The sequence below is a fragment of the Leuciscus leuciscus genome (assembly GCF_965113295.1).
Source record: "Leuciscus leuciscus genome assembly, chromosome: 6".
NCBI classification, from domain to species: Eukaryota; Metazoa; Chordata; class Actinopteri; order Cypriniformes; family Leuciscidae; genus Leuciscus; species Leuciscus leuciscus.
Genome location: NC_138730.1, coordinates 273,511 through 287,997, shown reverse-complemented (window position 1 = coordinate 287,997; position 14,487 = coordinate 273,511). Strand labels below are relative to the sequence as shown.

The 14,487-nt window shown below is 46.0% G+C and overlaps 1 protein-coding gene across 1 annotated transcript in view; it reads left to right on the top strand.

The window, feature by feature from the left end:
* LOC309501926 (cadherin-2) overlaps positions 1-14,487 on the top strand; it is a 112,054-nt gene that overhangs the window by 79,903 nt on the left and 17,664 nt on the right. The window contains exons 13-15 of the mRNA XM_082174217.1: positions 5,805-6,038; positions 6,204-6,343; positions 12,208-12,354. Of these exons, the coding sequence (XP_082030343.1) occupies positions 5,805-6,038; positions 6,204-6,343; positions 12,208-12,354 (521 nt within the window). The remainder of the gene's footprint in view (positions 1-5,804; positions 6,039-6,203; positions 6,344-12,207; positions 12,355-14,487) is intronic.

The following is a 14,487-nucleotide window of genomic DNA, read 5'->3' as shown; positions in this document are numbered from 1 at the left end:
AAGGATACCTCTCGCTGCCGCCGGTTGAAGAGGCGATAGCGGCCCACTTATGCCCGCCCTCCGCTGGACGGCGCGCTAAGCCGGCCCTACCCTCTAAAGCTTGCCGCACGACGTCGAGCTTGCTCCACCGCGCTTTCTCCGCCGCCGGGCAAGCTGCGTCAGCGTTGCATACCATGGCAACGCTCCAGATCTTCCAGGCCGATCTCCTCCGTAAGCTGGATGAGGAAGGACCTGACGCGATCTGCGTGCCGGACTTAAGGAGTGCCACGGACCTCGCCCTTCGTGCTACTAAGTCTGCAGCGCAAGCCATTGGACGGACTATGGCTTCTCTCACCGTGTCTGAGAGACATCTATGGCTGACGCTCTCGGAAATGGCCGAGTCTGAGCGCACCGCGTTCCTCGACGCCCCGCTTTCCGCCGCAGGCCTCTTCGGATCCTCCGTCAAAGATTTCGCGGAGAGATTCGCAGAGGTACAGAAAGCGTCTCAGGCTATGAAGCACTTCCTCCCGAAGCGCTCCAGCTCTGCAGCAGGCCGTGCGAAACCGTCTGCTCAGAGCTCACAGCCACAGCCACCGTCCACTGCCTCCACTTCACAGCGCCGCCAGGCCAGAAGCGCGAGACCGCGCTCCCGCTCATCCGGTCGCCGCCCCGCAGGACGCGGCCCACGACCTAAGGTTACGGTGAAGCCCGAGGCCCCGAAGTCGTCCTAGCACAGCTAGGAAAACGACGGTGTTCCAGTCCCGCTGCGGCCGGACTCACACCAAAGCTATTCGCTCGTCCAGTTCCAGAAAATGTGACTGTTCCAGTGTTTTCTGCAGCCAACAAGTCGGTTCTGTCACCCGCTTGCCTGCACACAAATGCCGTTTTCACGGCTACCCAGATAAATCCCCAAAAGAGCGTATTTTCTGGTGTCCCGGCCACGGCCGATGGTGTTTCGTGTGTAGTAAGAATGCCCACTGCCCAGTGCCCATCCCTACACATAAGCACAGCCTGTCACACAGGGCTCGCGCACATAAAACCGACTCAGGTCGGTTGCGCTTCAAACATGGTGAATGTGCCCACTACCCAGTGCCCACTAACACCACGTTATGCATGTCTCACGGTTTCTGTAAAAACGAAACCAACGTGCACTCGCTTCACGCAAGCGAACGATGTTTTCGGTGTGATAAATGTGCCCGCTGTCCCGCGCCCACATCCACACATAGACATGACAGTTCCCACGGGAACCGCCCAGCCCTCCCCCTCGCGGTTAACCACCGTAGAGGAGTCGAGCGCGGGCAATCTGCCCGCTGTCACCAGCGCGCCCCATGCCTCAAATGTCACGAGCGACACGCTTGTGTTACAGCACACAGAAGCTTCTCCATCGCTGAGCGAGCGGAGCGCGCTTCGTATTCGACCCCTAGCTATCCATGCAGACGCATGGGCAAAGCTGCCCGGGGTTTCGAAGTGGGTGCTGAACATTATAAAAAGAGGCTATTCGCTGCAGTTTCGCCGACGCCCTCGCCGCTATGTGGCGCGCGTCGAGACCACGGTAAAAACAGAAGTAGCACATCTACTTCGAGCCGAAGTGACGAAACTATTGAGAAAAGGGGCCATAGAACCCCTCTCTCAAGATCAGAGCGAAGGAGGGCTATACAGCAGATACTTCCTGGTACCGAAAAAAGACGGGGGTCTCAGACCCATACTAGATCTAAGGCAACTGAACAAAGTGCTTGTGAAGCGACAGTTCAGGATGCTCACGACCAGGCAAATCCTTGTGCAGATTCGCCAAGGAGATTGGTTTGTGTCAATAGATCTGAAAGACGCGTATTTTCAAATACAGATAGCGTCACGTCACAGGCGATTTTTGAGATTCGCCTTCGAGGGCCAGGCATATCAGTACACAGTCCTGCCGTTCGGTTTGTCCCTAGCACCCCGTACATTTACGAAGTGCATGGACGCGGCGCTCGCACCCCTCAGAATGAGAGGCATGCGAGTGCTGAATTATTTGGACGATTGGCTGATTCTAGCGCAATCTCGCGCAGTGCTCATAGAACACACGACCATTTTACTCGATCACCTCGAGGATTTGGGTCTGAGTGTCAATTGGGCGAAGAGCTCCCTGTCACCCAGTCAGAAAATAACTTTCCTGGGCACAGAACTGGACTCACTATCCATGATAGCGCGACTATCACAACAGCGCGCGGTAGACATTCGACGCACAGCGAACTCTTTTCGCTGCGGCGCGTCTGTCCCGCTCAAAAGATTTCAGAAGATGCTAGGTCTCATGGCCTCAGCATCGTCAGTACTCCAGCTGGGTCTGCTCCGCATGCGCCCGCTGCAGTTTTGGCTGAAAGCGCGAGTCCCACGCAAAGCGTGGGCACCCGGTTTGCTTCGCCTCAGGGTCAATCAGAAATGCGTTACAGCTCTGAAACCCTGGAAAGCGAACGACTGGTACCAATCAGGTGTAAGCCTGGGGACTTCCTCGAGGGTGAAAGTGGTGTCCACGGACGCGTCCACCTCGGGATGGGGAGCGCTGCTCGAGGGCAGACCGTTCTTCGGCCAGTGGTCAGAACGGGAGAAGCTCCTGCACATAAACTGCCTCGAAATGCTGGCAGTAGACAACGCACTGACGCGTTTTTGTCCCCAAATAAAAGGTCACCACGTCTTGGTCCGCTCGGACAACATGTCTGTGGTATCCTACATAAATCGCCAGGGCGGCATCAGATCCGAGAAACTGTACAGGCTGGCAGAACGCCTCCTGGTATGGGCTCAGTGCAACCTGCGCTCGCTCAGAGCAGCGCACGTGCCAGGGATCATGAATATAGGACCAGACAGACTGTCCAGGAACAATGTTCCGGCAGGCGAATGGTCCCTACACCCACAGACAGTCCAACTGCTGTGGAAGAAATTCGGCAGAGCGGAAGTGGACCTGTTTGCGTCTCAAGAAAACGCTCACTGTCAAGAATTTTTCTCCAAGAGCAGGAGCGCGCTGGCCCATGTGTGGCCCCGCCGCCCGCTCTATGCTTTTCCCCCCGTCTCTCTCCTGCCTCAGGTGATAGAACGGATCAGGGAAGAAGGATGCTCAGTACTGCTGGTAGCACCGTTCTGGAAAAACCAACCTTGGTTCCCAGCCGTGATGCAGTTAGCAAGTACTGCCCCGTGGCCAGTACCAGTGAGGAGAGATCTCCTCTCACAGGCCCGCGGCTCGATCTGGCATCCTCACCCGGAACTATGGTCCCTTCATGTCTGGGCCATCAACGGGTACATGTTGGACTCCCTAAAGGAGTATTAAACACGATCACGCAGGCTAGAGCTCCGTCTACAAGACGACTCTATTCTTCGAAATGGTCAGTGTTTTCGGGCTGGTGCACAGCCCGTGGTGTGTCACCCACAAACTGTGATGTGACGGAGGTGCTTTCCTTCCTACAAGAGCTGTTGGATGGGGGCAGGGCCCCCTCCACGCTCAAAGTTTATGTGGCGGCTATAGCAGCGTTCTCAGAAACAACGCTTGGTCAGTCAATAGGAAGGAACGATTTAGTCATCCGCTTCCTTAGAGGAGCTAAGAGACTGAATCCTCCCAGACCTCCCTCAGTCCCCGTATGGGACCTTTCTACGGTTCTGGAAGCCATGAAAGGTGCGCCATTTGAGCCTTTGCAGTCAATCGATTTGAAACACCTGTCTTTCAAAACAGTGTTTTTGCTGGCTCTCGCTTCAGTGAAGCGCATAGGGGATCTGCACGCGCTCTCTGTGAGCGCGGCGTGCATGGAGTTTGGGCCCAATGACTCAAAAGTTATACTCAAACCTAAGCACGGTTATGTTCCAAAATCCCTCAACACACCGTTTAGGGCGCAGATTATCTCTCTGTCAGCCCTACCGGTCCCTGATGAGGAAAGAGACGCGAGCCTCCTTTGCCCAGTCAGGGCATTACGAGCTTGTGTGTCTCGCTCGTCTGTTTTCAGACAGACGGAACAGCTCTTTGTTTCGTTTAGCGGACGTTCTAAGGGACTAGCCGCGTCGAAACAGAGCCTATCCAGATGGATAGTTGATGCTATAGCGCTGGCATACGCCTCCAAGGGCATGCAGTGCCCTCTGGGTGTCAGAGCGCATTCCACAAGAGGCATGGCCTCTTCGTGGGCTTGGTCGAGTGGGATTGCCTTGCAAGATATTTGTATGGCGGCAGGCTGGGCCTCCCCGTCTACATTTATAAGGTTTTATAACCTAGAGGTTCCCGCCCTGCAGGCCAGGCTGCTGTCGGTCTAAACTACCAGTATTATCTGACCTGATGCGTTCAGCTCAGAATGCTGCGTTTACTGAGCACAGCTCAATTTTCGACAGTTTAAAGCTGGGCAAACTGTGTAAGACCCACATTTTTTTCCATCAGTTCAGGCCGTACCCCGCCCTGTCTGTATGATGAAATTTGCGTCCCTTCGACGCTACTTTATGTGGAAAAGTGAGGCTGCACCCCTCCTTCTTCCCGGACTCTCTGTGAGTTCACTGAGTGATTGTGCACTATATGTACCCCGGGCTTTCGCCCTTGGGTCTTTGGTGTCAGATCTCAGCATGCACGGCGTTTTACACTGGGTCCCCTAGCGTAAGATATCTTACGCAGTACGAGAGACCTCTCGTAAGAGAACGTACTCGGTTACTAACGTAACCTCGGTTCTCTCTAGAAGAGGGAACGAGTACTGCGTATCTTGCCGTGCATGCACACGCTCTGGTTGCTTCGATGATGAAAAACCAGATAATAGCTGCCTGCGAGCGATATTTATAGGCCTAGACCACGCCCATTTCGGCGGGACGTGACGCAGCGGGCGCGAAGTGCCCTGATTGGGTCTGACGTCACGCCAGGCCTCGCTCGATAGGCTGCTGCAGTTGCCGCAGAGCAGCCAATAGGCGCGCGAGCTGTCTCGCCTATGTCTGCATTGCTGCTGCAACGCGTTTTGCATTATTACAAAATTAAGGATAATTTTTGGCTTCAATATCTCGCGGAAAAAGGATTTTCCCCTAGCGTAAGATATCTTACGCAGTACTCGTTCCCTCTTCTAGAGAGAACCGAGGTTACGTTAGTAACCGAGTACGTTTTCTTTATTTTACAAAAGCACAATGTTTTATTTTGATTGTAAGTAGACACAATTTAAAAATAGACCATTTACACTTTCGAATGAAGTATTGCTTTTAGCTGTATGACCATAAATTGAGTAGTTTAAGACGATTTCACTGCTATGTGAAAAAAAATCCAACAGAACGTGCCGGCGTAAAAAGTTGTATGCACTTGTGAAAAGAATGCTGTAAAGAAGATGCTATGAGGATGAAGAAAGAACTTCTATGAATTTCTACTACCAAATAAAAATTTGGTTTGACCATCCTTAGCCTTTAAAACTACTTTTGTTTTATGTTCAGTTGTGGAGTTTTTGAGTAAGCTTTGCGGGTAATGTCTTGGAGATGTTTCTCCAGTTCTTATGGATTTAGTCTGTCTCAGTTTTTTCAGTCTCATGTAAGTCAGTGATATTATGGGGATATCTGTGGGAACTACACAAAAATATTACCAGATTATTACAATTAATGGCAAAAAGGAATGTTTGGAAATGTGAACTGATATTTCCTACTGGCACAATAAAGCAAAAGATATACATTTTGCTCCTCAATGAAAATGCCACACAGTAAATACTGTCATGGATACTTCCAGTGTAGACACTTTTATTAATTTCTAATTTTATTACTGACTCAAGAACACAAATAACTTGCCTGCAGGTAAATACATCTGAATAATTTAAGTATTGTAAGAAATGACTGCTTAAATACTCTTTAAATCCATTTCCTAGGTGATTATGCACAACTCGCTCTTAAAATTGACTTTTTGGAGAATGGAATCTACAAGATTCCCATTATAATCACAGACTCTGGTGAGATGCCGTTGTCCAACACCTCATATCTGCAAGTGAAGGTCTGTCAGTGTGATCATAATGGAGACTGCACAGACCAGGAGCGCATCGTGACCGCAGGGATCAGCACAGGAGTGATTATCACCCTCCTGCTCTGCATCATCACCCTCCTCTGTGAGTCACAATGATCATTTGCAGGGTAAATGTGTCAAATAATTGTCTTAAATATAATGTCACAAAGCAAAATACCTCTCTTGAGCTTCACCCTTTCAGTGTTGATGCTGAAAAGGAAAATAAATGTTTTGTTTCATTTGCATTATTAACTTTCTCTCTGTGTAGTCCTTGTGTTGTTGTTCGTTGTGTGGATGAAAAGGAGAGATAAAGAACGACTGGCCAAGCAGCTGCTGATTGACCCAGAGGAGAACATCAGAGACAACATCCTGAAATATGATGAAGAGGGAGGAGGCGAGGAAGACCAGGTACTGTCCACTAACTCTAACTAGATCATTTTAGATGAACATATTTTAAATATTTTAAATGTCATCAGCCTCTCTCCACAATATGACTTAAGAAGATACCTTTATATTGTATATAATTTGAGAACATAACAAAATAATTTGTGTAACCATATAGTGATTGGCACTGAGGACGTAGTGATTTTTGATCACGTCACCTAAGGTCTACTTATGAGTGTATCGGATAATTCCTCCCTCCTTTTACCTCAGGCACCAAATTTCACATTAACAGTTTGAACGTCATGAAATTGTGTGGAGTGGTAACGGCACAGAGTCACATTCCAGTAGTTGTTTCCCCACTGGGCTGGGGTGTGCTGAGCATCTGTTTGAAGCCTAGAGGGTCAGATGGGGTATCCTGCTCAAATTTGCCCATTGGCCTCTGTTCATCATGGCCTCCTAATCATCACCATAAAAACTCATTGGCTCATGGTCCTCTCCACCAATAAGCTGGTGTGTGGTGGGCGTTCTGGCGCAATATGGCTGCCGTCGCATCATCCAGGTGGATGCTGCACATTGGTGGTGGTTGAGGAGATATCCCCTTCTATGTAAAGCGCTTTGAGTGCAGAGAAAAGCCTATATAAATGTAATGAATTATTAGTGTTATTTTGAGTTTTTTTGAATTATTAATGAGATTGCAGTCCTACTGGCGAAGGATGCAATCGAGCCGGTCCCTCCAGCGGATATGAAGACCGGCTTTTACAGCCCGTGGGTTACGACCTATCTTGGACCTGCGTTTCCTGCCCGCTCGGGTTGAGAGCCCACTCCACTAGGAATGTCGCTTCTTCCTGGGCACTTGCACACGGCGCCTCGCTGATAGACATCTGTAGAGCTGCGGGCTGGGCGACACCTAACACGGTTGAGCCGGGTTCTTCCTGTGTGCTTGCTTCAACCAGCCGGTAACACGAAGTTCCCGCTCTAGTGTCGGCTTGTTGCGCCACTCCCCTCCACGGAGCGGATACGTGCACTTTTTTGCTCCAGTCGAGTTCCCTACTCTGGCGAACCCTGTGAGTTCCACCGCACCCCTCCGGCAGTCGGACGTTGCGGAGCGTCCGACACCAGGCCTAGTGCTCGTATGCTTGTTAACTTGTGCTAGGCTGGGTTTCATATGTGGTGATCCCTGCGGCGATCCCATATGCGTATTCTTCCATGACCAGCTCCCTGTGGTGAGCCGGTGTCTTTCCCTTGGCAGAGTCCGCTCTGCCGTCACTGTCTGGTGTTACCTCCCCCTTCTTAGGCTGGAGCCACCCCAGTGACATTCCATGTCGCACTGCCCCTCCGGCCAGTCCATATTGTATTCTCCACATGGTACCTCCCTTCGGGCAGGATGTGGCTTCCGCAGCGTCCCTCTCCTCTGGAAGGCACGCTTTCCCAGTGTTATCCAAGAGTTCCACTGTGTGGGTTATAATGGAACAGCAGTTCGAACTCCCTCTACGCAGGCCTTCAGCCCCAGCCAGTTGGGGGTCTGAAAGTTTTGCGTAGGGCGCTGGATGTGGCAGCAACCGTGGTGTTTTCCATAGTTTACATCGAACGTGAGCGACTGAGATTGAGATTGAGATTCCTTTATTTGTCATTTTCATGGTGTACATAAAAACGAAATTGTGTTTCACACATCCACTACTCAGTAATTCAGTGCAATAGTAACTAATCAATAGAGCACAATTTAAATATAAATATAAATATACTAAAATACACTAAAAAGAATAAAAGAATAAAATAAATAGTTCAAATCACGTTCTCTGGTTAAGCAGTCTAATAGCTGTGGGGAAAAAGCTGTTTAGCAGCCTACTAGTTCTTGCCCTGATACTTCTGTATCTTTTACCAGACTGAAGGAGTATGAACATGTCACGTGAGAAATGAGTAAAGTCCTTAATAATGCTATTTGCTCTATGCACACAGCGCTCTGTGTAGATGTCCTGAATACGTGGCAGTGAAGCACCAATGATTTTTTCAGCAGTTCTCACAATCCTGTTCAGTTTATGTCTCTCCTCTGCCGTACTGTTTCCAAACCAGCAAGAGATGCAATATGTGAGAATGCTCTCAATGGTGCCTCTATAGAACATGGTCAATGCTGGAATAGGGAGATCCACCTTCTTCAGTCTACGAAGAGAATGAAGACGCTGTTGGGCCCTCTTGATTATAGCTGTTGTGTTATCACTTGAGGTTAGCTCATTGGTCAGATGGACCCCCAGAAACTTGACACTGTGTACTATATCCACCTCAGAACCGCTGATGGTCAATGGGAGATGGTGCCGACGACTAGTCCTCCTGAAGTCGACAACCATCTCCTTAGTTTTTTTGGTGTTAAGGACAAGGTTGTGTGTTTTACACCATACTGTCAACTGTTCCACCTCCTCTCTGTAAGCCGACTCATCATTGTCAGTGATGAGGCCAACAACTGTGGTGTCATCAGCGAACTTTAAAATATGATTGGTGGTAAAACTAGCAGAACAGTCATGTGTCAACAAAGTAAACAGTAAAGGGCTAAGTACACACCCTTGTGGTGATCCCGTGCTCACTGTGGTTGTCTTAGATATGTTTTTACCTATTCTGACTGTCTGCCGCCTCTCCGTCAAAAAGTCCAAAATCCATCTGCACATGCCAAGATCCACTCCCAGCAATAGCAACTTTTCAATCAGTTGTTGTGGCAAAATTGTATTAAAAGCAGAGCTAAAATCAATAAATAAAATTCTTGCATAAGTGTTCCTGTTTTCCAAATGTGTCAGACTGAGGTGAAGCAGGGTAGATAGAGCATCCTCCGTTGATCGGTTTGCTCTATATGCGAACTGCAATGGGTCCAAACTGGTTGGGAGACATGATTTGATGTGGTTCATAACAAGCTGCTCAAAGCATTTCATAACTATTGGGGTCAGGGCTACAGGACGATAATCATTCATGGTGGCTGGATTTGGCGTCTTGGGCAGAGGTATTATAGTTGCGCTTTTAAAACAGATGGGCACTCTGGCTTGGCTGAGGGAGATGTTAAATATGTCTGTGAAGACATCCTTCAGCTGTTCTGCACATTTCTTCAGCACACAACCCGGGATGTTGATAGGGAACGTCTGATAGGGAACGCTGATAGGGAACGTCTCGGTTACTAATGTAACCCTTGTTCCCTGAAGGTTCGTCACCACGGTTACTGACCATTGCTGTACAGCCGAACACGTCTCGGCTCCTCAGCGTAAAACAATATGCGACGCACCTGCTGCTCGTTATATGCCCACGCTCCAAGCAGAGCAGCTGATGCAATTATCACATGCCAATGTGCATTGGCTCATTTTAATACTCTCAAAGTAGATTGGTCTCTCAAGGCGATCCCAATTACGTTGTCACGTCGATGTTACGTCTCCCGTTCCCTCCTTCAGGGAACGAGGATTACGTTATTAACCGAGACATTACTTTGTCTTCATCTATGTGGATTACCTGAGTTTGTTTTCATTAAAGAACCCTTTTGTTTATTGAAAGAAAAAAAATATTGCATCACAATAAGTGTATTGTGATTGTCAAAATATTTTAGTAACTAAACTGAATTTTATTTGGTTTAGTGACAACATGTTACAATGTTTACATGGTACAATTTCTGGTAAGCTACGCGTTTTTATTATTTCAGTTCAATTCAATTGTGATTTGATTTAATATTGACTCATTTGGATAAATATTAGGTAGGTTACACAAGATTCTCAAGAAAAAAACAAACTCACCTAATGCTGTAAACATATAGAGAGCCCTATCAGCTGGCAGTATTATTTAAGGTTAAAAATAACTCAAGTAAACATAATGCGTTTTTTTATTATAATAACAACTTTATTTAATGATATAAAATATCATTATTATAAATTAAAAATATAATAAATATGTAATATAGTACACATTTAGCAAAATACTCTCTCTAGCTCTTTTTTTCTAGCCAACTAACGTGCTATAGCCTATATATTATGGTCATCAAATGACTTTCCTGAGGTAAATGTTATGTGACTTAATTGTTCTCCAGCTGTTTTATTGACCCCTTTGTTTGATTGACTGGTCGATATTATGTATGAGGAATATACATTTCGGCAAGTTGTACTGTATCTTTCAACAGTGTTCATTCGTGTTTATTTACTAGGCTATTAGCTAGAGATGATCGGCTCACGTGCCGCTACCGATCTGTCGCGTCACATTTACAAGCGCCAAAACTGTATTTATTGTTTGAATTTCGTAATAAGGATGACAGAATCTGAGAGCTGAGATTTTTTTATATCATAAGTAACTGCTCTGTCTAGTCTGTCGGTCTCCGTGTCCTCTTTGCTTCGCGATTTTTCTGTGCGTGAGAAAATGGATGTGTGGCGTGAGAGCGTGTGAAAAGTGTCAATTGCGTGAGTCTCACGGTGAATGCGTGGGAGTTGGCAGCTCTGTTGTATGTGTCTTGTGTTTTGTAGGACTTTTATGTTAAAGTGTATTCTTAGTTCCCCGTTGTTTCTATGTCAGAGTCCTGCACGGGTCCGATTTTGTAAACCCGCACCCGCCCGTACCCGCAGTGCTTCAAACCGCATCCGACCCGTTATCCGTCAACAGCACTAATTAAAATCCGCACCCGACCCGACCCGCTTAAAATAGAGCCGACACCCGACCCGCACCCGAAATAAAATCAGTTTAGCCAATCACATTATAGACACAATTACAAAAATGTTTATTGCATACAGAAGTTATAACGACAATTAACACAAGGACAACTTCAGCCGAAGCTGTCAAAAGGCCGGTACATGAAGAACATGGCTAAGGTTACCACAAAACTGAGTAACAGACGCGGCTACAACACTATATCTGCCACGCAATTTTGTCTAGCCTACATCTGACAGTTTTGGGTTCAAACACGCCCTGCACACCACACATACTGAACAGTGTTAAATTTGAAAAATACTGCTTGGTTTGTTACCACAGTTATCTGCGTGCTTCCTCGGCGATGAAGTTCCACATTTGCGGCTATCCAACACGAAAATGCATGCAGCAAAGCCTTTCACAAAATTGTTTTCTTCAGATAACTCCAAATTTCTCCCACACACTGGACTTGATTTTTGATGACGTATTGTCGACAACTTTACAATCTCCACTAGCTATTCTTTTCTTCAACTCGTCAGCATCCATCTCGACGACTGCAAGCAGATCGCGCGCGCGGTTATGAGGAATTTTTAAAAGTGAAAGTAGCCTAGGTAACGTTATAGGTCCTGGGAGGGCGTGGCGCGTGGCCACAAATAAACTGATGTGGATTTTAAATAATTTTATCAACTTGAAATACAGGAATATTTTTGTAAATGTGTTCCTAAAAATATATATATTTTTACGTTTGCATGTGATTGTTTTAAACCCGTGTTTCCCCCGTGTCCGACCCGACCCGCACCCGTATCCGACACAGTTGGATATTTTTCACCCGTTTGAGCAAAAACCCGAACCCGTGCAGGACTCTATTCTATGTTCACTTCCTGTGCTTGGTTCCTGTTTTGCCTTGTGCCTTGTTTGTCACCATAGTTACCCTCATTAGTTCTCATGACTTCAATCACCAACACCTGTCCCTTGTTCCTTGTTAGCCTGACTATTTAAACCTCTATGCTTCAGTCGTTGTTCGCCAGTCGTTGTTCGCCAGTCGTTGTTCTCCAGTCGTTGTTCTCCAGTCGTTGTTCTCCAGCCTTCTCTTTGTGGATTTTACACAAATGCTACGCTCCTATTGTTGACACCACCACCAAGTGCTTTGGCTATGTGCTTGCAGAACGACACAGACACACCAACACAGTTCTATGAATGCTAACAATGGTCTTAATGCTTTTGCACTTTTGCACTTTTGTGTTTGCAAACAGGATTATGACCTGAGCCAGCTGCAGCAGCCAGATACAGAGACTCATGGCATCCGCAGGTTGGATGAAAGACCTCTGCATCCCGAGCCCCATTACCCTATCAGATCCACCGTACCTCATCCTGGAGATATTGGAGATTTCATCAGTGAGGTGAAGTAGCACTATACAAGCATCAAACAAACAAAATACTATTAAATAGTTGTTTAAAAAGAGAAGAAAACACGGTAACACTTTACAATATGGGTGCACTAATATGCATTAATTCATGCTTAACTAATGCACAGATAATCATGTGTTATTGTACGACTCATAAAGAACTAAACCATTAAATAATGATTACTGCATCAGCAACTAATAAAGATTCTATATAATATATGTAATATATGAATTGTTATTAATTAAATGTGTCATAATGTATTAATTTCTTAATAACACATTTTATTAAGTAAAAGTGTAAATTAATGCGTTAATTACAACAATTGGTCAAAGCAATGAACTTCAACTTCCAGTTGTCTGCTTTAATTAATCATTAAAGCCACACTAAGTAGAAATTGTGTTTTTGTCAAACAGCGACCCCTAGAGTCGCTGTGGAATACTTGCACTGTCGTAAATTATATTATAACATTTTTACATGATTGCAGCAAAATCACAAGTAAATAGTCTAGGCCTACTGTATAATTTAATTTGTGTTGTTTTTATTGGAATGTAAACATTACAAAATGCCAGATAACATCAATTAAGTTAAATGTACGTCGCATTATTTCATAACATTGGCCGTTATGATGTCATTAGACATGATTATTGCAATTTATCATAATAGTTTGCAAATTGTGCTCGTTTACACTATTTACAACCTCTACGTTAGGCTTATTTATGATAATTATGTGAGATATTGAAAGCTGTGCTCATGATAATCGCAGGAATCAACGTCAACAGCGTCGTCTGATATCCCTCAGGACTACGTGATAAATAGATAAAGAGTTCAGCTGGCAAACTAATTCGTGAGGCATAGCTATCTGATTTATCAAAACGATTCCATTTACACCTGGTCACATAAATGTATTTTTGCGAAACGGATTTAAATTCGATCTTCAATTCTCGCGCTATATGCAGATTTAATGGAGTGCACGTCACCGAGATATGAGCTGCATTTTATAGATCATCAGCTAAAATTTCAAAATCAAAGACCGCAATAAGAGAGAGCAGTAACAGCCCTGGTAAGATCATTTCGTTTCTTTACTTTTAATGATGAAGATTGTGTGTTAAGCGTCTGCGACTTACTTTCACTTTGATTTGCGATAGTTTGCACGTTGGCTTGATGCAGTTGCTCATCTGCGGTGATGCGTGTTCCAGCATGTCGTCATATCTGGATATAACATAATAGCCTATACAACGCTCTCACACGTTTTTTTATATATATATTTTTTTAGCATTTTTGGGAGGAGTACAATTTACATATGTGGTTTCAACAACCATATGCATTTACACTTGTCCAGTTTCGTCTGGAATGCGTCTCAGATCTCCTCCTGAAGTGGTTTGAGGGATCGGATTCAAATCCGTCTCAAATGCGTTTCGGAGGGCATTTAAACCTGGACTTTTCACGATCGGATAGCTATCCGATCTGAGAAAATGCATGAAGTGGCCAGGTGTAAACAACCCCCATGACAAAAACATACGCACGAAAGCCGAAAACAAACGCTGGTTGGCCTCTCACGTCCAAATTTGACGAAGTGGTGGGGGAAGTGACGTATGCCGTAAAGCAGTCGAATTTTGTAGTTCTTTTTGTGCTCTTGTTACTACCCGAACACCGAAGTTACATAGTGCCAGTAAAAGCGATACAGACCCTGTCAGGCTATGGCAGACGTGTCATTCAACCTATTGTAAGTCGATGTACCATCACAAGGATCTTGGAAATATATTATGAAGGTTGAAAAGTTACATAGTGTCGCTTTAACTAATGATTTGCAAATGTATCATTATGTTATGACTTTACTTGTTGAGGCACGTGCACGTTTGCTCATGCAGTGAATGTAATGTTGGTGAATGTGTGTGAAGGATGGGGTGAGTTGGGCTGCACACAAATATCAGCACACAGAATCTGAACTCCTGAAGCTGTTACACTGTGTTTACACTGGACGAGACCAGCTGTCTACACTAGACATGACAGACCATCGCAAGTCCATTTGTCCTTCGTAACAGAACTAGCGCAAGAGCTCTGAGTATGTCAGGAATAGAGTGTGGCATCGGTTTACTGTCGGGGTTTTGTCGTGTAGTGTCGCGCCA